Source organism: Delphinus delphis, chromosome 19 (genome assembly GCF_949987515.2).
Source record: "Delphinus delphis chromosome 19, mDelDel1.2, whole genome shotgun sequence".
Taxonomy (NCBI): domain Eukaryota; kingdom Metazoa; phylum Chordata; class Mammalia; order Artiodactyla; family Delphinidae; genus Delphinus; species Delphinus delphis.
The window spans coordinates 57,705,116-57,732,582 of NC_082701.1; the positions used below are offsets into that span (position 1 = coordinate 57,705,116).

The following is a 27,467-nucleotide window of genomic DNA, read 5'->3' on the forward strand; positions in this document are numbered from 1 at the left end:
CATCTGACTATTTTGTCAACATTCCAAAAACTTTAAACTCAGATTGATGCCTTACTTTTTTTTTTTTTTTTGCGGTACGCAGGCCTCTCACTGTTGTGGCCTCTCCCGTTGCGGAGCACAGGCTCCGGATGCGCAGGCTCAGCGGCCATGGCTCACGGGCCCAGCCACTCCGCGGCATGTGGGATCTTCCCGGACCGGGGCACCACGAACCCGTGTCCTCTGCATTGGCAGGCGGACTCCCAACCACTGCGCCACCAGGGAAGCACGATACCCTATTTTTTTTTTTAATTTTTTCTTTAGGAAAATTGGGGCTTGCCTTAAATATAGAATCACTTATATCATTCATTACCTCCCTGTGGTCTGCTGAATAAAATCCAAATTCCTTATTTAGAACTGAACGCCCTGGCTGACCCAGCCTCCAAGACCTTGGAACCCTAGACCCTTAGCTCCGCCTCCCCACACTCTTCCCCTGTGGGGTTCTGCAGACTTCCCCCCTACACTCTGCCTCAGGAAGCCCTTCCCCTTCGAAGACTCACTCCTCCCCCTCCTCCAAGACCCTCCCTGATGTCCGGTCCCCCTGAGTCCCCCAAGCACATCCTCACACAGCATCCAACTCGGCCTTATCGCGGCTGGGTCCTGGCCCTGTCTGCCCCACCCGATGTGCGCGAGCTTTTCCCAGGGAAGGGTCCCAACCAGGGAGCGTTGCCCAGGAGATGCTGGAGGAGAAAAGAGAAAGTTTGCTTTAAATGGACCAGGCCCAGCTCGTGGTCTTTCTGGGCTCATCTGCCCAGAATCGCAACCAAGGCCCCCCATGCCTTAGGGGCTGAAGGGGTCCCTACCTGCTGGCGGCAAGAGGCTGACGTTGAGGTAGATATCTCAACCCAGGTCCAGCAGCTCACAGGTTGCCCAAGTGTCCTGAGACCCTTTCAGAAGGTCTGCAAGGTCAAAACTATTTTCTTAGCAACACTAAGATGTGAATTGTCTTTTTCACTATGTGAATATTTGCATTGATGATGCAAAAGCGATGGTGACCCCCTAGCAGGAATCTGGACACACTGTGCCAGTGGTCACTGTACTCTTCCCCACCAGGCACTTGGCACTTAAATAAAGGGAGCCAGTTTCCCATAAGAGTGTCTTGATGAAGCAGTAACATTATTAATTTTATTAAATCTCAACCCTCAAGTGCCTGTTTTTAATGTTATGTGGGACAACATGGGAAGGACACAGGAAGCCCTTCTGCACAGCGAGGGGTGATGGGTGTCTCCCGGGAAGCTCTGGCCACCCACCGTGGACCCCCATGAGAGCACACTCAACAAGCCGGTTATTCAGGCTTGGGTTTTGCGAAGACATTTTCGTGAAAATGAAGGAAGCGAGCCTATCACTTTGAGAAGAAAACACTGCTGGTATTTATTATATTATTGCCCGGGATGAAATTTGAGTTTTCAAGCAAAAACTAGAATTTTGGAAAACTGATATTCACCACGGAGGCCTTGATAGCTTCCCTTCCTGAAAGACGTTTCTGATGAGGTCTAATATATGTGTGATTTATTAAAATATTGTATGATGAAATGTGTCATATTTGGAAAAGCAGCGTAACCCAATGAACCAGTATTTTCCAAATGACCGACACATGATGCACAAAACAACAAGTAGGTGAAAGATTGGTTCAATGTGTGAGACCCACCCATAGGGTATGAAGGATTCCGAGATGAGAAAACTTGAGAACTGCCCCGCTGGTCCGACCTCGGGCCGGTGGAAGAAGCCACACCCAGGAGGCCAGACCTTATTTGCACTGTGCTTGTTTGAATGAAGGTAGGTTTGATTCCACATGGTGCTCTATTCTTGCTGGGGGTCTTCGGCCTTTCCCTCACCTCTTTGGGCCTCTGTGCCTTCTGTAGAAACGGAGATCGTGATTCTTCAGAAACAGGTGGTGGCAGAGAGGGTTCGCTGGCACGGGAAACATTTGGTAGTGCAGTCGGAAGGTCTGGATGATGTAGGATGAAGAGGCTGGAGAGCTAGTTTTCTTTGGTTTAATTACAAAGACAGACCCGCCCTAATCATCTCCCAACTAAGGCTGCCCTCAGGGTACAAATCAGCGGCTTTGCGTGCAGGCCCTGGGCTTGTGTGCAGGGGCTCCTCCTTAGAGGCGAGAGGCTTTGTTTAGAGTCGTGCTGTAATCACCAGGTGTGGGGAGAACTGCAGATCCGAGGTCTTCAGCCAGCACAGGAGGAAGTGAGCGTTCTGTCCCGAGCGCAGGGCGCCAGGCCACCTCCTCTGCCTCTGGGAGCCCCCGTCTGAGGTCAGCGGCACAGCTGGCGGGCCAGCCTCTCGGGAAGGAAGCTCGAGGAGGCTGGGAGCCTCTCTCAAAGGAAGCAAGAAGCAGAACCACAGGCAACAAGGACCAGGACTGTGCACGGGGTCTCGGAGCAGAAAAGCAGAGGTCAGCGGAACTAGATGCAAAGCCCAAGACACAGGCGAGGTCAGCCCAGCATGGGGGGTGTTGGCAGGAAGTGGATGGGGGAGCAAGCGGCCCTGCTGTCATCCCCCAGGGGACTCACCACACCTGATCTCATGAGCCCCGAGGGCCAGGGTGTCAGATTCAGGGACAGTTCACGTTAATCAAGCTCCCACAGGCTGTAACACACAAATACAGGTCAGAAGCCCTCTTACTGATTTCTGAGGAAAAGTTCAACTGTCAAAAAGTAAACCAAGGACTTCCCTGGTGGCGTAGTGGTTAAGAATCCGCCTGCCAATGCAGGGGACACAGGTTCAAGCCCTGGTCCGGGAAGATCCCACATGCTGTGGAGCAACTAAGCCAGTGTCCCACAACTCCTGAGCCCGCGAGCCACAACTACTGAGCCCGCGTGCCACTACTACTGAAGCCCGCACACCTAGAGCCTGTGCTCTGCAACAAGAGAGGCAACCGCAATGAGAAGCCCTTGCACCACAATGAGGAATAGCCCCTGCTCGCCGCAACTAGAGAAAGACCGCGCACAGCAACGAAGACTCAACGCAGCCAAAATTTAATTAATTAATTAATTAATTTAAAAAAAAAGTAAACCAAAAAGAGCATTTGACACAATCCAACATGCCTTCACAATAAAAACTCTCAGCAAAATAAGCTACGAGGACATATTGTACAGCACACAGAATATAGCCAATATTTTATAATAACTATAAATGGAGGATAACATTTAAAAATTGTGAATCACCGTATCGTACACCTGTAACTTATATAATATTGTACATCAACTAGACTTCAATTAAAAAAAAAAAACGCTCAGCAAAGTAGGAAGAGAGGGAAACTTCTCTCAACTCTGATGTTTTTCCAACCCCACGGAATGCACCACAGCAGGGGTGAGCCTCATGTCAACTCTGGGCTCTGGGTGGTGATGATGTGTCCACACAGCTTCATCAGTGGTAACAGATGTACCCTGTGGTGGGGTGTTGATGCTAGGGGAAGCTGTGCGTGCGTAGGGGCAGGGGTTTGTGGGGAATCTCTGCTTTCTGCCTAATTCTTTAACTGAGATAGAGTTGACGTTTAGCATTGTGTAAGTTCAAGGGGCATGACACGGTGATTTGATGCACTTATATTGCAACATGATTGCCACCGTAGCGCTGGCTAGTTGGCTAACACCGCGGTTGCATCATACAATCATCGTTTCTTCTAGGGGTGGGAACAACTTTCTGCTCAGTTTTGCTGCTATGATGTTGTTCTTTCCTTAAAAACCTTACAAAGGCTTCTCATCTGCCCCAGGAACCTGTGGGACCCTACAGCCTCCGGCCAGTTTTCCCTGTGGCATCATCTCCAATCACTGTCCGGGGTCCACTCAGCCGCAGCCATGCTGGGATACAGGCACTCCCCTCCCTCAGGGCTTTTGTACCTGGAATTCCTCCACTCTACATGGATCACAGCCTCACTTCCTTCAGGTCTTGGCTTCGATGTCACCTCAGTGAAGTCATTCCGGGTCACCTTTTCTTAAATTGGGCCCCTCCCCCCATACTTCCTCCCTCCCTCCCAGATTTAGTTCCCTCCTTGGTCCCTGTCACTAGCTAACCTCCTAGCTATTTTATTTATCCTATCTATGGTCTGTTTCCCCCGCTAGAGAATAAGCTCCTCAAGGGTAGGCACTTTTTCCATGTCGTCTTCTCATAAACACTTGTTGGATGAATGAAGAAGTGAAGTGTACAGTGGATGAGAATGCTTGTATCAGGAGATCCTGCAAAGCCACCAGAGAGCCAAAGCCCCAGTGGTACTGAGTGAGCTGGACCAAAGCCAGGGTTACTCTCTGACCTTGGGTAACAGTGTTGGAGGCCCTCACCCATCGAGGCAACTGAAAATCCTAACCCTCTGTCTCCTTGACTCCACTTTTTTACTCTTCCTAGGTTCCCAGCCCCTCTTTGGTTGGCATAGGCTTTCTTTTCTTCCTTCCTTCCTTCCTTCCTTTCTCTTTTTTCTTTCTTTTTTTCTTTCTTTTCTTTCTTCCTTCCTTCCATTCTTTTTCTTTCTTTCTTTCTTTCTTTCTTTTTCTTTCTTTCTTTCTTTCTTTCTTTCTTTCTCTCTTTCTCCCCCCACCTCTCTCTCCCTCCCTCCCTCCCTCCCTCCCTCCCTTCCTTCCTTCCTTCCTTCCTCCCTCTCTCTCTCTTTCTCTTTCTTTCTTTTTCAGGAACTGCCAAAGTTTTCGTGTTTAACAGCACAACTGACCAAGGTCCAAGATGTGAAGTTACCGTGTTCAGGAAATATGGGGGGGGGCAGGGGAGGGAAATCACTCTATAAACTAACTATATCACATGTGCGGAGAAAAATGCACCCTTTAGAATATAAAACATGTCCACGCATAGTAGTTAGCTGCAAAAAGCCATCTGGCTTCTCTTGGCTTGTGGAAAGGGCGCTCCAGATTCCAGCGTAAATGAGCACCACTCAGCTCTTCTGTGCAGCAGGGTCTTGTCTTCACCATCCAGCTCTTCCTCCCCAGCTCGTATCACGAGGGCTGCGATGTTTTTCTCCGGGTCATCCATGCGACCGCTCATGTCCTCAATTCTTGCAATGATCTGGTTGGACTTGGTCTGCCATTTACCTTGCATCTGTTGCAGGAGTGTCTGCACCACTGAGGTGAGATCCTGCACGGTCTTGGGGTCAGTCTCGGCCACCTCCCTGGTTCCTGGCTTGGTGGTACTGTCTCCGACCGTCACCTCCACTTCTGTGTGTCCCCACAGACTGGCACAGGCCTTCTTAAGAGATGCTCGACTTTACCGCGTCACTGACCCGGAGTCACATTTTTTTCTCTACATCTTGCATGAACTCTGCCGTGAGCCACTGTGCCGACTTTGAACTCCAACTCTCAGGGCCAGTCCTCCAGTAAAACGTCTACTACGCCTGCTTCCATCACAGAAGTCCCTGGGCCCAACGTAGCAGACGGAAATAAAAGGAATGCCAGAGATGTCGCAAAACAGAGGTGCTTCACTTAATCCATTATCCCGGGAAAATGAAAGAGCAAATTTTTTTTTTTTTTTTCGGTACGCGGGCCTCTCACTGTTGTGGCCTCTCCCGTTGTGGAGCACAGGCTCCGGATGCGCAGGCTCAGCGGCCGTGGCTCACGGGCCCCTCCGTGGCAATGTGGGATCTTCCCGGACCGGGGCACGAACCTGCGTCCCCTGCATCGGCAGACGGACTCTCAACCTCTGCGCCACCAGGGAAGCCCAAAAGAGCAATTTTTAAAAGTAGAGTTTTATTTTTATACCTTAGGAAAAGCTAACTTTCAGATGGATTTAAAAAATTAAATGAAAAAAAAAAAAAAAAGAACTTCCCAACTAGCACAGGAAACCCAAAGATGGGGGAGGGGGGAAAAGAAATACATGTTTGCAAATTAAAAATGTGAAATGAGGGATACTGTAAACAAAGCAAAGGGTAAATTATGGATTTGGAAAAACAGTAGTCTCAAGGCAAATGACAAAAGTGTGTGTATTATATAATTCCATAAAGAACTCTGACACATTCCATTAAAAGAGACAAATCACCAAAGAGCAAATCCAATGGCCTACAGATATGTCCCCCTTAGTTTCCAGGGGAAAACATATTAAAGAAGAATAAAACATCATTTTATTGCCCATAGACTGGGAAAATTAAAGAGGTAGAAATGGAACTGTGGCAGCACTTTAGGAAAGCAATCTGGAAAAATCCATTACATTTAAAAATCCATATACTTAGACCAAGCAATGCCACTCCTGGGAATCTATTCCAAGAAATAAAAGCACCAATACATAAAGGATTAATGTAATATAGCAGTGTTCATAGTGGCCAACACACACACACACACACACACACACACCAGGGAGCAGTGAATGTCCAACAACAGAGAATGAGTGAATATATTCTGGTACATCCATACCATGGAATGTTATGTAACCATTAAAAAGGGTTAACCAGCTTTGCTCCAGTTAACTTAAAGGAATTCCATCAGTCAATACCTGAGAAAAGCAAAATTCAGGAAAGTGGATCATATGATCCCACGTTTGTCAAACTGACATACAGGAAGGATGTTTTCCACATACATGTTTATAAGCAACGGTCTGTATATATTTGTATATGACAGTCATTGCATGGGGAAAATCTGTAATAGGTTGCTGACATGGGTCTCATGGGAGGAGAGGAAGGGAGAGGTGAACGCAGATAAAAGGGAAACAAACAAGAAAGAGGGGAGGAAAGCGGGGGCCCCAATAGCATAGCACCATTTATACTTTCCTGAAATCTACATACGTGAACACACAACTAAACTTCAACATAGTTTAAAAATAGATACACTACCAATATCCCTCTCACTCTCTAAAATTGTAAACAGATCGAGCAAGAGACTATGAGTATCTCTGCCAAGACTGGATGTCCCTTGTATTTTCAAGTTTGTCTACACTAATATGCCGTAGCTTTTGTTACAAGTAAAGGTAATATTAGAGGGGGCTTCCCTGGTGGCACAGTGGAAGAATCTACCTTCCAATGCAGGGGACACAGGTTCGAGCCCTGGTCTAGGAAGATCCCACATGCCATGGAGCCACGAAGCCTGTGCACCACAACTACTGAGCCCTCATGCCACAACTATTGAAGCCCACACGCCTAGAGCCCGTGCTCCACAACAAAGAGAAGCCCCTGCTTGCCGCAACTAGAGAAAGCCCACACGCAGCAACAAAGACCCAACGCAGCCAAAAATAAATAAATAAATGTATTTTTTAAAAAAAAGGAAGTTTGAAGATAATATTAGAAACAAGAAAATCAGGGGAGGTTCCCTAATACCCACCAACACCCTGTCGTGGCCTGTGTAGCTGTACCAGATCCACCCTCCTCTCCCGTCTGGCCTCAGCCCCTCTCCCTGCTTTACCTCCTGCGTGTTCCCCAACAGCTCCCAAACCTCTCTCCCGTCCAGGTGCTAAACAAAGGCTTGTTGAATGAAGACCTGCTGTGTGGCCCCTCCACTCTCCCGCTCCGCCTCCGTCATCCCCTGCCCACTCCCTGCACCAGCCCCGGCTTAGTCACCGTAGCTGGACCTGCACGCGGGGAACCCTTCCTCACGTGCGCCCGACTCACTTTCCTGATTCACCTGAAACACCGCAGCCTCACCTGACTCCAGATTCGAGGAGCTGCTTCTCGTGCTATCTAGTTCTGCTCTCAACAGATCGCCCGGCTTGTGGGAAGCCCCAGCCGGCGCAGGACAGGTCAATCGAGAGACCAGATGTATTCATTCAACAAATTGAGGCTTTACTGTGTATCAGGCCCTTTTCTAGGCCTGGAGGCTAGAACAATAAATCTCTACGTCCCAGTGGGGAGCACAAATGGGGAACACGGGCGAGAAGGAGGTGAGGGGCCACACAGACGGAAGAGGGCTCCCGGCCGAGGGAACAGCAGAGGCAAAGGCCTTGATGGGAGACATGGGAGACATGCAGGAGGGACTGGAGAACCCCGGAGAGCCTTCCTGGAGGGGGCGTCTGAGCTGGGCCTTTGAGAGAGAACAGAGTCATGCCAGGCAGGATTAGGACAGCAGTGTGAGGGGCGGGTGGGCTTGGGAAATGACTGGTCCATGGCACATCTGGAGCTGGTTTGTGGTGGGTAACGATGAGAAACAGGGACCTCCCTGGGGGTCCAGTGGTTAAGATTCCGCAATCCCAATGCAAAGGGCTTGGGTTTGATCCCTGGTCGGGGAACTAAGATCCCACATGCCCCACGGCGCAGTCAATAAAATAAAACAGAATAGAATAAAATAAAATATAAAATAAACAAAGCAGGAATGCATCAGGATCCAGGTCTCCTGACTCAGGGTCTGGGGCTGCCGCAGCCTCTGAGGGAACCCAGAGAACAAAACCACTACCCACGTCCCCAAATTAACTTCCACCGATTTTCAAATCACCATCTGTCCAACCAATTGCCAGGAAGCTGTGGTCCCTGAGGGCTGCTCCTCGTGGCTTCAGAGGTGAGGCAACTGGTCCTCCTCCAGTGACACCAGCCCCAGAGGATGTCCCTGGGCTGTAGAATGCAGCTTATGACCTGCCAGGAGGAGGTTAAGACCGTCCTATTACACTCACCAAATGGATAAAAAGACTGACACCACCAAGTACAGGTGAGAATGCAAAGCAACAAACTCATACTCATACTGGTCACCACACACTCACCAAAGCAACAAACTCATACTCATACTGGTCACCACACACTCACCAAATGGATAAAAAGACTGACACCACCAAGTACAGGTGAGAATGCAAAGCAACAAACTCAAACTCATACTGGTCCAACCACCCTGGAGTCCACTTTATTACTGTCAGTGCTGAGATGTGCCCTGCGGCCCAGCGACTCCACTGCTGGGTGTGAACCAAACAGAAACGTAGGCACATGGTCACCAAAGTCCACATACACCGGACACGCCCTGGGTGCTTATCAATAGCAGAACGGAGAGGTAACTTGAGGTTTCTTCACATCGGAGGACCTTGAGTAGCAGCCAGAAGGAGCGGATGACCGCAGACAAGAAACTGAATGATTCTCTCATGTCCGTAATGCCCAGGAAGGAAGCCAGACAGAAACCAGACAGAACTCAATCCACAACCGAGATAGTATTACTCTCTTGGGGTCAGTGACTAGATGGGGCATGAGAGGGTCACTAAGTGAATCCAGCTCACCCCAGCTGGTCAAGCCATGACCCGGGAGAGGCACCAGGCATTCACTCCAGTCGGACTGTGCCGGATCCTCCAGCCCCACCTGAGCCTTTCCTGATGCGCCCCGCCGGAACTCCTGACCCACAGAAGCCTCAACAATTGACAAAAACAAGCAAACAAAAAAGGGGTCTTGTTTGAAGTCACTACGTTTTTCAAGAGAGCAATTGATTATCGAAACAATTTTCATCCTTGAGGGGCTGCTGAAGACAGGGACCAAATCTTTCTTGTATTCAAAGTGATGTTAAGAACATTTAATAATATTTAATACAAACAATACTGTATGTTAATATACAAATAAATAATTTTAATCATTCTTTTTTATTCTCTAAGTAAACTAAACAACATATAACATTAAAGCCTCTTACCAACGCATGTAAGGTGCAGCATGCATTACTTATTTAATTACTTTGATAATTCCTGAATAATTTAATATTTTGAAATTGTTGGGTGATTATTTCTCTGATGTGGCTGTCACTAGTTAGATGAGGGCTCGGTCTGAAACATGATTTAACAGTAGGGAACTACGGCAAACTCTTCTTGAGACTTCTCCATGAAATTTGAAGTCGTAAGGTGTTTCAGCATTCTTAATTTCAGAATAATTTCAGTATTCTTAATAAGTAGTGAATGTCTCTTGATATTAACTATGCTGTTCTTGGCTCTGAATCTTTCTTAATCCTTGTAATAATCTCAGAGATTTTAAAATATAGTCAACATCTTTATCATCAAGTATATATAAAATAAGTCATTAGTGTGTCTAATTAGTTGGCATAATTTTGTTAGTTTTTGTTCATCTTCAATCCACGAGGCTAAAACATCATGTGGATGAGTTTCCATTTAATAAATGAAAAGATTTAAAAGTTTACTCTAATTTTCACTTTTGTCATTAGATAATAAGTTCATTATCATAGAATTAAACAATCTAAAATTCTCTCTTGGAATTGATACTTTGTTTTATTTCTGATAGTATGCCATATCTCTTTATTTCTCTTTCTTCCACTCACTTTTCAGAGTTTCCCTTACTTAGTTTTCTTTTTAAATAAATTTATTTATTTAATTTATTTATTTTTGGCTGTGTTGGGTCTCTGTTGCTGCACGCGGGCTTTCTCTAGCTGCGGCAAGTGGGGGCTACTCTTTGTTGTGGTGCACGGGCTTCTCATTGCGGTGGCTTCTCTTGTTGTGAAGCACGGGCTCTAGGCACGAGGGCTTCAGTAGTTGTGTCTTGCGGGCTCTAGAGTGCAGGCTCAGTAGCTGTGGTGCATGGGCTTAGTTGCTCCACGGCATGTGGGATCTTCCTGGACCAGGGCTCGAACCCGTGCCCCCTGCATTGGCATTCAGATTCTTAACCACTGACTGCACCACCAGGGAAGCCCCCCTTACTTAGTTTTATGTGTTCAGTCACTTTTTATCATTGGCTCAATTAATCCAGCAGTTCTCAAACTTTTGTCTCAAGAGGCGAACCCCCTGACATGTTTACTGTATTAAAAATTAAAACTAAAATGTTAAAAATATGTTTATTCTTAGTTTATTTAGAAACACAACAATAAGCCCATTATAAATGAACATAAATAACATATTATTATGAAAAATAGCTATATTTTCAAAAACAGATTTAGTGAGAAAATGATTCTGCATCATCAGTGCCAATATTGACACAATAAGAAAGGCAATTCATATCTCTGTGTTTTTATGAAAAGAGTTGTGAACTCACCAGAACCTCTGAAAGTGTCTCAGAAGATTTCAGGATACCACACTTTGAGGACCAGTGAAATGATCTACAAGCTTCAACAATATCTCGTAAAGATATTGCCTTTTCTATTATAACACATAATAGATAATGTATAATATCATTTATTAAATCCAAACTCCTAAAATTTTTCATTTATTTATTATTTATCTAGCCACTCCCATTTTACAATTTTTTATTAAACTCTATAGAGCAGGATTGATAGAATTTTTAAACTGCTTTGTCATCCTAGGGTAACAGGCTGCCTATCAAGTTTTAAGTCTTCATCCAAGTTCCATTATTTCAATCCCAGCTTTCAGATATTTTATTTCATTCTTCTTACTGTTTATTTGACATGTGCTAGTAAATATAAAATCTATGAAGGAAAGACTTAAAGCAAGTTAACAGATTTGCAAATTTGTTTCTGTATTTGGCTATTTGGCTGAAATGCTAGACTTTCTCCATAGCATAACACCGAGCACTGTCTGTACAAAATCCATTAAAATTTTCACATGAATATTTATGATTGAAACCATTTTTCTTGCGCACTGACCATCAAATTTAATGTATGATTTTAGATGTTGTTCTACTAGCCCCACATAACCCGCAAGGCCCACTAAACGATCTTCCAAGTGTTCAGTTTTGCAGTTTAAGTACAGTACAGTCAACCCTCTATATCCCGCGAATGCACAGTTGGTTGAATCCGAGAACGCGGAATCCGTGGATGCGAAATCCGTGGATACGGAGTGCCCGCTGAACTACCCATTTTATGTAATGAGCATCTGCGGATGGGTCCTGGAACCAATCCGCCATGGATACGGAGGGACAACTGTATTACTTGTTTGTGGGGCCTACAGCCAGATGGGGAAAATTGGTGAGCACTCTGGGAACTAGTGACTGCACGGCGCTAGAAGCCTGGCGGGCCTTGCAGATCCGGGTGGAGAATGCCTTGGGGGCCCGCAGAGCCAGGGGAAGGCCACGTGGTGGGGGTGTGCAGTGGAGGAGTGCTTCTTCCACAGTGAGCACCTCCGCGAATAAAAGGCTCACTGTTTGGACCTTCACCCACCAACGTCGTGGACCCAGCAACTGACTTGGAGCTAGATGAGACAGAAAACTCCCTCGGGAGCTCACGACCAAGGAGTGTGGTGTGGTTGGGGAGGATGGCGAGCCAGCCTCTGCAGACCAGTCCCACCACCTCCAGAGGGTGATGGGACTGCTCGGAGGGAAGTGGGCTCCCCATCTCCCAAAGGAAGTGCAGGGTCAGAGCCTCAGAGCGTAGGCCCGCCAGAGAGACTGACCAGGGTGAGGGTGATGTGGACCCCCAGCGGAGATGGAGTCACAGCTACAGGTGGGGTCTGCCCCTGGCCTGAACCCTCGGGTCCCCACTCTCAGACTATTAAGGAAGAGGAGATGATGGAGGATGGCCGGCTCATTGTGCAGAGAGAAAAATGATGGGGCTGGAAATGGTTGGGGCCCTTGTTTGCTGGTTGTCTGAGACTCCTTTGTAGGAGTTTTCTGGAGGATTGTGGCCCTCTGGACTGGTTACTGCCCCCCACAACCCTTTCCCCATCCCCTATCCAGCCTCCTCCAGGGGAGGAAGGGCCTGGTCTTGGGGTGGTGGGACCCCACTCACATCACCCCCTTGGGCCCTAAGTTACTGAGTGATGAGGCCTGGTTTCCCAGCGCAGCCCTCTTGGGTGCAGTCAGTGTGATGGGCGAGGCATGGGGTGTGGGTGGGGCCGGAGGGGAGCTAACCCTGACTGGAGACAGTGGGCAGGTGGATTGTGAGGGGAGGGGACCAGCAGAGGACCAGTTCTCAGCGCCAGGGAACCAAACTCGGGCTGGGTTGGGAACGGTGAGATGAGCATGCAGACAGAAGGGAGACGCAGTAGGTCCCCTACATTCGAAAGGGGTTCTGTTCCAAGAGCACGTTTGTTAAGTCCAATTTGTTCGTAAGTCCAACAAAGTTAGCCTAGGTACCTGACTAACACAATCGGCTATATGGTACTGTACTGTAATAGGTTTATAATACTTTGTGCACCAGTATATTGTGTCTGCTGAAATAAATATAGGTTCTAGGGATCCAAAGAAATCATAAAGACCACACATAATATTGATCTCAGTTTTAACAAATGTGGTCACAGTGAAGTAATTGGATTAAAAAGATGATGTCTGATTTTTATCTGTCAATCAATATCTATAATATCTAAAGTACATTCCTATTCAAAATTCTTCAGAGTGAAAATGGGTCTGATGAACCCAGAGGCAGGACAGGAATAAAGACGCAGACGTAGGGAATGGACTTGAGGACAAGGGGAGGGGGAAGGGTAAGCTGGGACGAAGTGAGAGAGTAACATGGACATATATACACTACCAAATGTAAAATAGGTAGCTAGTGGGAAGCAGCCGCATAGCACGGGGAGATCAGCTCCGTGCTTTGTGACCTCCTAGAGGGGTGGGATAGGGAGAGTGGGAGGGAGACACAAGAGGGAGGGGATATGGGGATATATGTATGCATGTAGCTGATTCCCGTTGTTATACAGCAGAAACTGACACAGCATATACTCCAGTAAAGATGTTAAAAAAAAATTCTTCAGAGTGAAATTATTTTATGGCTTTAAATATAATTTTTAAAGAAATAGTTTATTCTAAGTTCTGCACTAGTACCAAAGAAATGAACACTTCTATCTTTTACTAGTACTGTACTCTATACAGTACTGCACAGTAAAGTACACAAAAGCACAACCACTTGTAGAGGATGCCTGCACGTGAAAATGTACACCAGACGTGAACTAACGTAATGTGATTGGACACACGAACACACGTTCGCATCTTTGAAAGTTGCAACTTTGAAAGTTCGTATGTAGGGGACTTACTGTAGTTGAAGACGTGAACCAAAGTAACAGTGGAGCCCGCCCACCTTCCAGCCCTGCTCCCATAAACACACACACACAGGGCAGCTCTCACCCTGCCCAGAACTCAGAACCTCCCAGGAACACACGCTTCCCGCAGCTTGGCCTCCAGCCCTGGGTTCCCTCGGGAAGCCTAAAACCTTGGCTACGTGGTGAGCTTGCAGGATCTGGGTTTGTTTTCTGTCTCCTCCAACCTGTCTCCAAATCTTCATCCCATCCAAGTTCAGGGATGAGGCTTAAAGCCTTAATAAATAGTATCTTGTTGTTTAATCTGTGTCTGGACCTGTGAGCAGCCCTGGAATCAGCCTTCTGGGAGTTCAGCCGGAGGCCCGTTCCTGGGCCCATGCCAGCAGCCTGGGACGTGTGGGCAGACAGACAGACAGACGAACAGAGCACAGCGGTGCTCTGAACATTTCCAAGATAAACTGTATTTCTCTTTAAAAACAAAGCAAAGCAAAACTACTTGTCTGTGAAACTTGTCGTTGATAACGATAGAAACTTTACAGCCTGACTCATACGTTTTCCAAAGCTGTAGTCTGTGGTCGCCTAGGAGATGCGCCACCCAGACTCCCCTGGGAGGAAGGACGTGCTGTCCAGCTGGGGAAAGACTGTCAGTCCCCAGTTGTCTGCTCCTCCAGGACCTCAGCCTGAGAGCAGCCTGGCCACCTGGGGTCATGCCCTCCAGGGCAGCCCTGGCAGGTGATGGGTGAGCTGGGCTTTTTGGGCTCAACTCCAGAGCTTTCTGCTGGGGTGGCCCAGGCGTGGTCAAGCCTGCATCAGGGTTCTCCCTGTGCCAGTCACTGATGTCCTTCCTGTCCCTGTCCTTCCTGTCACTGGTGTCAATCCCTAATGAGCATCTCCATTCCAACTGCAGGTCAGCATCTGTTTCTGCAGAACCCAGCTGGGACAGCTGTTTTCTCCTTTCAGCAGGTATGTGATTTACAAGAGGGAGCAAAAACCTAGGCTGCAATTACACATTGATGTTGATCTTATTCTTGTCTAAAGTTGTAGTAGATCCATCATGGTTGAAGACGTGTTATTCTTTTTAAACCACGAAGTAGATTCTGTTTAAGAAGTTGTTTTTTAAAAAAAAAAAAAAAAAAAAAAAAAAAGAAGTTGTTTTTTTTTGTTTTTTTTGCGGTACGCGGCCCTCTCACTGTTGTGGCCTCTCCCGTTGCGGAGCACAGGCTCCGGACGCGCAGGCTCAGCGGCCATGGCTCACGGGCCCAGCCGCTCCACGGCACGTGGGATCTTCCCGGACCGGGGCACGAACCCGTGTCCCCTGCATTGTCAGGCGGACTCTCAACCACTGCGTCACCAGGGAAGCTCTGTTTAAGAAGGTTTTGAGGGAATTCCTTGGTGGTCCAGTGGTTAGGACTCCGTACTTTCACTGCCAAGGGCCTGGGTTCGATTCTTGGTTTGGGGAACTAAGATCCTGCAAGCTGCAGGGCATGGCCAAAAATAAAAGTTTCTGAATAAAATTGTTTCAAAGTTAAAACTTTTTCATTTCCTTTATTGTCACATCAATCAAGTATTTCCTTTAGGAGTTTTAATATTTCAGATGCTTTATTTGGACAATGGACTCATGATGTTTTCTGAAATTTATCCTTGTGATGTTTGAAAATATTCTTTATTCCAACCATTAGCGTTAACAGAACAGTATAGCCATTCTTGTGAAATATATGCTTAGCGTTTTAACTTAATAATTCAAGTTTTGAGCACTGTTTGGGTCTAACAGTTATAGCAATAGCAAATATAAGCTGCTCAAATTTTTGGTTGAAATAATCAAATTGTTTTTCATTTTAGAAATGAAAATTTTATATTGATTCTTGCACAATATAGAAAGATGCTCCTGGGAATTCCCTGGCAGTCCAGTACAGACTGTACTGTACTTTCACTGCCTGGGGCCCGGGTTCGATCCCTGGTTGGGGAACCAAGATCCCACAGGCTGTGTGGTGTGGCCAAAAAAAAAAAAAAAAGAAAAGAAAAGAAACATGCTCCTTGCTGTTGCCATGTTATCATAGTACCAGAAAATTCAGGCTGGGACTTCCCTGGTGGTGCAGTGGTTATGAATCCGCCTGCCAGTGCAGAGAACAGGTTCGAGCCCTGGTCTGGGAATATCCCATATGCCGCGGAGCAACTGAGCCCGCGCGCCACAACTACTGAGCCTGTGCTCTAGAGCCTGCGAGCCACAACTACTGAAGCCCGCGCACCTAGAGCCCATGCTTCGCAACAAGAGAAGCCACCGCAACGAGGAGCCCGCGCACCGCAACGAAGAGTAGCCCCCGCTCACCGCAACTAGAGAAAGCCCACGCTCAGCAATGAGGACCCAATGCAGCCAAAAATAAATAAATTTATTAAAAAAAAAAGAAAATTCCTGGCTGAAGTCTATTTTTCATATCATTCCAGAAGATTTGTGTTTATGATTCAGAAGGTTTGTGGTTATATTTTCTAAAAGCTTTAAGAAATGTATCCAAACTTTGTTGTCTCTTCACTTTATGTGCTTATTGCCATATTTTACTCTAAAATCGTACACGTATAAACAACAAAGCTCTGCACACTAACGGTCCCAAGAATTTCAAAGCATCAGCAGTATGATCAAAGTAGAGACAATAGAACGAAAATAGAAGCAAACAGCAATGATGCGATTTGAAGAGCATAATTAACTGGTGATTCTCCTCATCTCAGAACGCCTGCCTGCCTGGGAGATGGGGCCGTGAACACTGGTCACATTTACTTGTCACAGGAGGTCCTTTTACCGTCATAGCATCCCGTGGCATTTGGCTGATCAACTAAGTTTATGTTAGAATTTTTATTAGTAAGTGATTTCACTTCTCACTGCGGTTACTGTTACACAATTTACTAACTGAAACATTTCAATAGTTTGTCAAAGGCATGTTTACACACACACACACACACACATATACACACACAGTTACTAGAACAAAGAACAATGAAAGTGAATCAGATTGGCAACTTTGCATGCTTTCAGAAGTAAAGTAAAAATCTCCCTTGCTTGCATTCCTGATTAAAACCTAAATTTGCCCCCCGGTCACCCTTCCTGAGTTACCCACCCAGCCCCTGCTTCTCCACCCTCCCTGCAGTACCCACAGCCTTGGACAACTCGACCTGCCCCCCTCAACTCCAGTCCCTGGCTTGAGATGATTGCTCAGTGCACCTCTCCTAAGCGGGGCTGATCAGAATCCCTTTCTGAAGAATTTGGGGTTGAGACTGCTGGCTACTGGCTCTCTGCTCTTCTGCCCTGTCCACGGAGCCCTGAGGGGAAGGAACAAAGAAGCAGACTCCTCCTCCAGTCCCAGGCTCTGCTGGGAACCCGAGAGCTACACTGGTATCTTTATCTACATTCCTCTTTTATTTTTTTGCTTTATCACATTTGATGTTGGTTATGTGCTTATCGACATAGTCCTAACTAAACATCTCCTTAGCAAAGCTCTCCCACCCCACATGCCCCCCCCACTTCTCCTCGGTAGTGAGCCCTGAGGTCAGAAATCCTTCTGTGCATGCTGCATACTTTATTTTTTAAAGCAATGGTGTGTTCCTGGGGCCCCTGTTTAGCCTGTGTGTACGGGATGGGATGCAGGTCTGAATTAAGGGCTTCTAGTGGCTTCTTTAAAACATCTCCATAAGGTCCTACTGTGGGGATATAATTTTAATGATATTAAATATAAACAGCTCAAAATTGTATATTGATTATTAGCTTCAATTAACTTCAATTCCTAGTGGATGCAACCATCTGAACAGGGCTGAGTTATGAATGATGTCTCATGCACTGGCTCAGCTGACAGAGGATACACCTGTCCTCACCTGGATGGTGAGGTGACCAGCAGGAAGGTCGAAGCACTGCTCCCGGAGGGTGCTGAGGCCCACGAGGCACCTCAGCGACAGATCCTGAAACTAGGAGCTTGGGCACCTCAGGACAGCCTGGGCAGCTCGCCCTCTGCTCCATGGAATGTTGGCTGTTGTCAGGTACTGCACGGGAAAGGCTGCCAGCCTTGGTCCAGGTGTGTTAGCCCTCCCCATTGCTTCCCTACTGTCCAAAAATTTTATACCCATTGATTCTTCACAGAAAGTTTATAGGAAGTGAATTCTCCAGGCGACAGTTAGATAAACAGCTCTTACAAAGGTGTAACGGTCCATCCCTAGAACTGCAAAGCTTGCATTCTGTTCACCTAAGCACCACCTGCGGACTGGACAGAGGAGGGAAGGGGGAGACCCCAGCACTGGGCCGGGGTCGGGGAAGGGTTGCCTATGGCCAGCTTTGATCTCACTTTACTTACCTAACACACACTGAAATAGTGCTTTGTAGAACCAGGCAATCTTCCAAGCTCTTTCCACATTTCAGTCCTTCAATCCTCTTAACAACCCAGTGAAGGTATATGTTGATGTTATATCTTCACTTTACAGATGAGGAAACCTAGGCAGGGGACATGAAGTGGCTGGTCCAGGGTCCTACAGCCTGTAAGATATTTATCCCAGAGAACTACTTTTCAGTGAATTTTGGCACATTGAATCTTATATCCTATTTAAATACTCATGTTTAAAGAGAAAGGAAGATAGAGAATCTTTCAAAGAGGTAAGGAATCATCTCCACATGAATTTTTGTGTGTATGTGCAAACTTGCTTCATTTGCTCTTAATTTTTGAAGGCTGCAGACTTTCACAGGGCCTAACATGCACCTGGGTCAGATTTTGAAGTAGGGAGGGAATTAGGTAGGTGTGCACAGTTGGGAGCATAAACCCAAGACCCCATATTTTAAGGGTTTCAGGAAGGGGCCAGTTCCTCTCCGGAGATTTTCTCTGCTGACTGCCTCAAGGTTGGAGGTTCTCAGGGTCCCTGCCTTCAGAGGTCATTGTGCAGGGATGGGCCTGGGGTGGGAAATGTAGCTCTGGAGGTGAGGGATAACCTGAGAGCAAATACGTTAAACCAGTGAACATACAGTGCATGATAGGACCTGAGATTTCTGACGTTCTCAAGCACGTGGTTTATAAAATGATTTCGTTAAGACACCTCTGAGGGAAAGGTGACAAATAAGTTCCTTGTCGCTTGAACGTTAATAATCGGGTGGAAAAGAAAACTCCCTTATGTGATTTAAGGTAAGTCTGAGGTCACACCGGCAGGACACCGGAGGTGGGAATCAAGCGTTCTCACTAGAACCTTGAAAGAATGCAAAACTGAGTCTGCGAGCATTGGCAATTCTCGGGGAGGATGGTCCTGAGCTGTCATCAGCTTCTCATAGAAGCCAAGCGACCCCAAGAAGTGCAGGATCCCTGCCCTACACGACGTCGTGAGGGACCCTGAGCAGTAAACGCAGAAGGGTTGGGACTTGGCAGCGTGACCCCTGGCTTTGGAGGGCGCGGGAAAGGCCGGGCTCTGGGAGATGCTCCCTTGCCCTCACCGCAGGCCCGGGGTCCACTCTGCACAGGGATGCCCTTGTCCCTCCCGCAGCCGGTGTTGGCGACCCGCTTCCCCGAAGCCGGCCTCCTAGCGGGTCCAGCCCGCGGCGCGCAGGCTCGCGCGCTCCCTCCCGCCTCCATCAGCAGCTGGGCACTCATTTTCCCGGCGGAGGGAGCGCGCCTGCCGCGCCGAGTGCTGCGGCAAAGAAGATGAGCTGACGTCGCGGAGGGCCGGCAGTCGGCGCGGAGCGGCCGACGCGCGCGTGTGGGGTCGCTGCGGGGCTGGGCGGTAGGGTATTGGGCCGGGCCGGCGAAGGGCGGCGGCCGGCGCTGAGCAGTGCCCGCGGGGAGACCGAGGCGCCGAAGGGCGGGGATGAGGGGCGCCGGGGCCTGCACCTCTCCCGGGCGCGCGCGCGGCCCCGGGGACGCCCAGTGACGGAGGCGGCGGCGCCCCTGCCCGGCAGCGCCGAGCCCGCTTCGCCAGGGAGCCCGCTTCGTCAGGGGGCCCGCTTCGCCAGGGAGCCCGCGGCCGGCGGTGGCCGGCATGAGGAGCGGCCGGGGCCGGGCCAGGCCTCGCTGACCCCGGCCCTGCGCGGCGCCTCCCCGTTTCCGCCCGGCCTCTAGGCATGAGCGCCGGCTCGGGCCCGGGGCCTCGGCTGCCCCAGCTCGGCGGCCGGCGGGCGCGCTCGGGGCCGGCGGGCCCGCGGTTCTGATCGCCGCCTGCCCGCCCGCCCGCGCCGACCCCGGGGCGCGGCCATGGAGGTGGTGGGCGACTTCGAGTACAGCAAGCGGGACCTCGTGGGACACGGGGCCTTCGCTGTGGTCTTCCGGGGGCGGCACCGCCAGGTGAGCCCCGCCGGCCGGGCCGGGCGGCCGGCGGCGCCTGAGGCGCGGTCGCGGCGGGTGCGAGGGGGCGGCGGCGGGGCCGCGCCGGCAGCGCACGGACCCTCCCCGGTGGCCAATAATTGCAGACCCAGCGGAAAACCGGCTGGCGGTCCGCGAGCCCGGGGCTTCCCCGACTCGGTGTCGCCTTTCCCCACGCGGGGCCCGGACGGCCCCACCGGCCTCAGTCCCCGGGGCTGGGCGGGGCGCGGGGAGACCCAAATCGACCCGTAAGCGGGCTTAGCTTTTTTTTTTTTTTTTTTTTAAAGCTTCTGCTGTTTCGCAAACAGGCCCCCAGCAGGTTTTAGGATCTAAAGAATTTGGAAAGGCACCTCGGGAGTGGAAATAATCCTAGAAGGCTTGGGGCAAGGGGCAGGTCCAAAGGGATGGCCTGGTTGCTTAGCCGATAAAGTAATAAATACTACTGACTTTATCATGAGAGTAACTTAAAACTCAAGGGAAAAAAAATAGCGAAAACACGTTTAATCCTACCTAGCTGTCAAATCCTGTTTTCAGTTAACTATACCACCTCCGAGGTTATCCTCCATAACTTTTAAATAGTTGTAAATAAACTGTGTCCTTTTTTCACTTAATGCTTGTTACTACGTGGTCTTCATATTTATTTTTACTGGCTATCTTGTAGGACATTAGCTTGCTACACCTTTAATTTATAAAATAATTTTCCTGTTAGAGATTCGGGTTCTTTTCTATTTTTCTTCTCAGTGCTGTTACATGAATTTGCTAAAAACATCGTTATGCTTATAGATTTTTTTTTTTGCTGTTGCATTGTTTCTGTGGAATAATTTGCAGGAGTAACTGTTTTTTCTTTCCAGAAAACTGATTGGGAGGTAGCTATTAAAAGTATTAATAAAAAGAACTTGTCAAAATCACAAATACTGCTTGGGAAGGAAATTAAAATCTTAAAGGTATGTTTCTTTATGTGATATTTCATACTAGATTAAAACTTAAATGGATACATGATGACATCCTTTGCAATTTTGGTAGTTGGCCCCAAGTTTGAGAATGTTCACCTGTCGCTTTCATTTTTTGCATGCTCAGTTTTTTGAAACATTGAGTACTGGGAAGCTGTTTTTAAGAATAGATGTTTGTGGCTCTTGGCCAATGCTTAGAGGGATTAGATGAAAACTGCTTTTAGCTTCTCATCCTTTCTTTCCCTTAGTTATTGCCTTATTGTTTGAGAAGAGGCAGGTCCCTCTTACACATTATTTATCTCTTCTGCTGATTCCTTTCATGTTATAGTTAATTTTTTTGGGGGGGGGGAGAAATGGGGGCAGTTGCAATCTTTCTTCCTTATAAATTGAACAAAGTTACTTTCCTTGGAAGTGGTCTTTTTATTTTTATTTATTTATTTAAAGTGGTCTTTTTAGATCACTCACAAGCACTGTTATCCAAGTGGGATGCTTTGAGGGAAAAAAAGAGTTCGTGGTCAAATAAGTGTGGAAAATCCTGTTTACTAAATACTTCTTGGAGAGTGACAAAGCACTTGACTCATTAAAGAAAGTCGAAAAAAATTATACAATGAAGAGACCAATTTAGGTGTGTTTAACCCAGTGTTTCCCAAAGTAATATAAACATGGAACCTTCATCTAACATTCATCAGAACTACTATTCTCTGGACAGCTCTTTGGTAAGAATTATAGCTTGTTGAAGTATACTTCGTGTTCTTTTAGGCAAATGGTGCTTTTTAAAAGCACTTTGGAATTTTATGCCTTTCTTGTTGTAGATTAAATCTGAAAGACTAGCAGAAAGTATGTGGTCATACTAACTCTGACCTTTATTTTGTAAATGAGAGTACTCACCTTGTTAAGAGTCTAAAAAATTAGGACAGTAAAAAAATATTTAGGCCCCAAGTAAAGTTTGATCAGGCACATTTGTTTTTATTCTTCAGTAGACTGAATTGTTTTAATCTAGTAACAGAAGTATGGTATACTAGAAGTAGTATAAATGGATATATATGTGTGTGTATACTTAATTTTATTTGTGTATTGAAATATTATAATTATTAGAATAAATACAAATATTTTGAATTCTCGATTTTCTTAACAGGAACTTCAGCATGAAAACATTGTAGCGCTCTATGATGTTCAGGTACCTTATTTTGGATTTTTAAAGAAATATTTGTATGTTAATAAAGAACTTAAATTTTTTTCTATTTCATACAAATCTAAGTGAATCTTAACAGAAATAGAAAATTGCCTTATTCTTGTTGAAAAGATATATAGCTTGAGCTGTGTGTTTATTAATTAAGAATTTGTTTACAATAGCATAGGGCAGAAGGATAAAATAAATAATGGGCTGCATGAGTAAACTTACTGACAGATAATATACTATAGGAGTAGTGTTGTCTTAGGTCAAGTCCAGATCTAGCATCTCTGTGATAAATGTAGAAAGGACTATTTTGAGCTATTAAAAAAATCAGGTAGAGCTTTTTTCTTATTGCAAAAGCAACATTTGCTAATGGTGGAGATATTAGACAATACGTGGAATAAAAACAAAGAAACTCTGCATATTCATCTAGATTTGTCTGGGATTATCGCCATGGCATGCAGTAGAGTTGCATTGTATGTGGAGGTGGGAAGGCTGGGTTCTGAAGTTACTTTCTGTTTTTTTTCTTTTAATAAATTTATTTATTTTATTTATTTTTATTTGTGGCTGTGTTGTGTCTCCGTTGCTGTGCTCGTGTTTTCTCTAGTTGCGGTGAGCAGGGGCTACTCTTCATCATGGTGCGCGGGCTTCTCAGTGCGGTGGCTTCTCTTGCGACTCGCGGGCTCTAGGTGTGTGGGCTTCAGTAGTTGTGGCTCGCGGGCTCAGTTGTTCTGCAGCATGTGGGATCTTCCCGGACAAGGGCTCAAACCTGTGTCCCCCTGCACTGGCAGGCGGATTCCTAACCACTGCGCCACCAGGGAAGTCCTCAGAAGTTACCTTCAAAGGCAGCATTTCTATATAGTCAAAATTACCCTTGGAAATCCTTTTAAAAAGGCCAACTTTGGAGAGGATTCCTGTTTTTTGGGTGGAGCATCAGAGCAAGTAGTTGGCTTATATTTGGGGGCCATATTGTGTTTTATAAATCCCTGAATACTGGAATCACACTTGGCCAGTGATATGCACCCAGTGAGAGCCCCAGGGGTCTGTTACTGATGAGCACGCGTGAGGTTTGAGGGGCTACGGTGGCCAGGCGTTTGTAAGTGCAAGGAACAGAGGAGCAAAGTCGTGAGCAGAACGAAGTCCTTGCTCTTAGTGTGCTTAATTTTAGCGGACTGCTCTCTATATGTCCTTTAAAAATATATATATATAGTCGTTTTTCATGTCATATCATACCACAGAGTATTTATATTTAACTAAACCCATGTTATAAGATGTTAAGGTTTTTCCCATTGTAAAAAAAAAATGCTACGAGGAGAATACATACCTTCTGAAGATACCCAATTATTTCCTGTAAGTTGAGTTTCTAGAATTGGAATTACTAGGAAAAATAGCATGAACAGTTTTAAAGTTTTTGATGACAGTGTGTGATTGTTCTCCAAAAATGTTGCAGTTTAAACTCCACACACAGAATATGTGCGTGCTGTGGGTATACCTATTTAAATAGGTATTTAAATAGGTATACACCTATTTAAATAGGTGTAATTTACTCCTTCATTTGAGAAATTTCAAAGCAGCCTAGAAAGAAAGGGGAGAAAAGTTTAAAGTAAAACTGATCTGATGTCAGAGTCCCTATTGAAATGTTGGTTCTCCTCAGAGCTGTTTGTGTAGTTGTTTTAGTCTCTGTAGATAGAGGGCACCACGTGGTACAAGTCAGCGCCTCGTACAAAAATTGTTAAATAATATTAACTCTTAATTTCCCATCTTTTGAGAAGTGCAGAAAACCCTGTCAATTTCCGAGTAGGTCTTGCTTTCAGGGTAGAGAGTGTAGTTGGATTTTTTCTATCAGAATGAGAAATATTTAAAAGTACTGGTTTTGGCTGCAGAATGAGGTAGCATCAGGGAGAACATGTACTCAGAAACCAGAATTAAGGAACAGTTGGGAATGTCAAGGTGACTGCATGAGAATGTTTACTGTTTTGTGCATTGTGTAGTCCTGGAACTAATTTGTAAAAATAAACTTAAGAACTATTAGTCGAATGAATCTAGTCTTCAGCATTTGGCTGTCAAGTAAACAGGGTTTGGGTTTGCTTCCTGGATTCCGACCGTTCATCAAGGGGTACAGGGTGTTGGCACCATTCTCACTGGCCATCTCTTGTGGAGGTCCACCTCAAGTTTGTGTGCACTTTGATGAATTGAGAACTGTTGACGTTGTTTGTAGTGATCAGGTTTCAGTTTGGATGACACTTAAAAAGAAACACATTTTCCCTAATTACAAAAGTAATATATGCCCACAGTTAAAATATTCCAACATTGTCAACACAAATAAATTGGAAAAGACATGGCACTTCCCAGAGACAACCACTGTTTGTTATGTTTATTTTAGAGTTTTCTAAATAGATATATGAATCTATAATCAAGTGGGAGGAGGCCGGGCTCCAGTGAGGGCGGGGAGAACAGGTCAGCTTCCCCTGCAGATGCGGCCTCTGGGAGGAGCTGACAGGAGGGACGAGCTAGCATGAGGACCTGGAAGAAGGGATGTGGTGGGAGTGCAGACGGGAGGTAGGAGTAGTGCTGAGTGATGCAGGAGAGGGTGGAGGGGCCACATGGGGTGGATCTCTAGTTTGAGGACAGTGCAGAACCATTTGGGGGGTGATACCATGTCTGTTTTTCAGAAGATACATATCTTTGAGCATTCTGGGCATGAGGTAAATATTGTTAGTTGGGAATACTTCCCTGCATGAATGTCAGTGATCTGGATAAACATCCACCTCTTGGTAATTTTTAGTATAGTGAGAAAAAGATGCATTTCATAGAGGGTGCTGGCAAACTGAGACAAAATGAAGTTGGACGTCTATTTTCATCATTTTCCAAAATAACTTTTAGATGAATTAAAGGCTTAAATATGTAATCTAAGAGCTAGAAAGGTATTTTATATCAAGATAAACTCAGAAGCCATAAAAGTGGTAGGGACATACAAAATTTAAAAAAAATTATTTCATAGCAAATAATATTGTGAACAAATTGACAGCCATAAAAAGGAACAAACTTGATAGTTGCCATAACATATGAATCTCAAACGTTATGTTGAGAAAAAGAAGCCAGCTATATACAGCTATTGTGTGATTCTGTTTTTGTGAGTTTCAAGAGGAGACGGGACTCAGCTAGGGTGATAGAAATTGGGGAAAGCAGATCAGAGGTTGCTACTTGGTATCAGGGACGGACAGAAAAGGGGTATGTGGGAACTTTCTGGGCTGATGGAAATGTTCTGTATTTTGACTGGAAGCGTAGTTATGTGGGTGTATACATGTGTCACAAGTCTTTGTACACTTAAATCTATACCACAGTAAAATGCAAAAACATGGAGTTGACGAATGGCAGTTTGAGAAAATTTGTATAACCTGAAAGGTGACGGGCTGACACCTAAAATGCCTAAACCTCGCAAATTAAGGAAAAGACAACCCAAAGAGGAAGTGAGCAAAGGATACAAATTGTTGGTTCTTATAAGAGAAATAAAAATGGCTAAGAAATACATGATATTCATGAACAAGTAGGGAAATGTAAATTAAGGTAACAGATGTCACTTCTCAGCCTTCCGGTGGGCAAAATTAAAAAGTGCAGTAATTCTTACTGGTGGGATTGGGGGGAGGTGTAAGCTATTCTCCTGTGTCACTGGCACAAATGTGAACCGCTAGAATGTTTTGGGGATGCTGTCTGGCGACACCTTGCCCCCATGCCCTGAAGAATAGTCCCGACACTGCGGTCAGAGCCCTCCCCCCGTAGTGCAGGTAGGGCGTGTCCCTCCTCTGTGCAGACCCCATTCCTGTGAGTGAAAGCCCAACCCCGTTGCCCCTGGCTCTGGCTCCCCTGCTCTGTGCTTCGCTGCTTGTGTTCCGTCCACTCGGGCTTCCTTGTGGTTCCTGGAGCGCCGTGTCCCCTACAGGGAGACTGTATGCACAGGACGGTCTCCGTGTCTGTAGCCTGCACAGGCACGCCCCAGCCTCCTTTAGGTCCTTCTTCAAGCGCTGTGCTTTCAGGGACGCTTTCTTTAGCCACCTAAATAAACCTGCAGTCCCTCCCCAGCGCGGTCTCCCCTCCTCCCAAGCACCTATCACCTCTAACGAGCTCTGCATACGTATTTCTTCCGTTTGTTGTCTTGCGCCTGACCCTCCCTTCTTAGAATTGAAGACTGGGGAGAACAGGGCATTTAACTCTGTTGGCTTTCTGCTGTATCCTCAGGACCTGGAATAGTGTCTTGTATATAATAGGTAGTTAAAAAATCTTTCAATGAGGAGAAATATCTGTCATCATTAGAAATACACACCCTTTTATTAAGCAACCCAGATTCCTGGGCATCTGTCCCAGAGCCATAAAAGCTTGAGAATTAGGATGTATGTCCAAGAACCAATATAGCTTTGCTTATAATGGCCCAAACTAGAAACAAGTGATGTTCCTTAGCAAGGGAATAGCTTAATAAATGGTGATATAGTCACACTATGACATATAACACACTTATGAAAAAGGGTTGTCTGTATGTAGTTGACCTGGAGGGATTTCTTTGGTGTATTACTGAGTGAGGAAAGCAAGGTTCAGACATCTATATATGATATCCCATTTTTTCAAAGTAAAGTATGTGTATGTTTAACTTATGATTGTATGAGTAAAAGAAAGATATGGAAGGATATTAAAATTTAAAAAACCTAGCATGTACATGCTTCCTTTGGGTGTGAATATGTGTACAAGTATTATAGATGCATGAAAGCAAGACCACTGAGATATTAATAGCGCTTCTTTCAGATGGTGAGATTAAGGTGATTTTTTAACTTTCTTCCTTCAGATTTTATGTATCTTAAGTTTTTGCAATAAGCACATACTTTTTTTTAGAATCAAGAAAAAAAGCAATTTTCTTCTTTTGGGGAAAGGGGAAGACCTACTTTTGCTTTCTTTCTTTCTGTAATCCTTGGGCAGTCTTCTGATTATGAATTAGCATTCCAGGTATTTTTATGCCAGTTAGGGAGTATATATAGAGAGAGTATTAGACCTAATCATTATGGTTAGAGAAAGACATATTCTCCATTATAAATTAATAGGCATACGAGTTTCTTAAAGTGTGTAGAACACTGGCTACTCTGTGGAGAGTGGGCATGGGCGGATATGGGGCCACCATGCTGCAGGGGTTTGGGTGGGTGAAGGCACCGGTGGAAATGGGGAGGCCTGGACAGACTGATGGAACGTCTAGGA

At 46.1% G+C, this 27,467-nt stretch overlaps 1 protein-coding gene and 1 pseudogene across 1 annotated transcript in view; both read left to right on the top strand.

Moving 5' to 3' along the window:
* The first annotated feature begins 11,776 nt into the window (after positions 1 to 11,776).
* LOC132414275 (pre-rRNA-processing protein TSR2 homolog pseudogene) lies at positions 11,777 to 12,367 on the top strand (annotated as a pseudogene).
* Positions 12,368 to 19,505: 7,138 nt separating this feature from the next.
* Positions 19,506 to 27,467, top strand: part of ULK2 (unc-51 like autophagy activating kinase 2) — a 66,470-nt gene continuing 58,508 nt past the window's right edge. Inside the window, exons 1-3 of the mRNA XM_059997625.1 lie at positions 19,506 to 20,087; positions 20,957 to 21,049; positions 22,191 to 22,232. Of these exons, the coding sequence (XP_059853608.1) occupies positions 19,998 to 20,087; positions 20,957 to 21,049; positions 22,191 to 22,232 (225 nt within the window). The 5' untranslated portion in view covers positions 19,506 to 19,997. The remainder of the gene's footprint in view (positions 20,088 to 20,956; positions 21,050 to 22,190; positions 22,233 to 27,467) is intronic.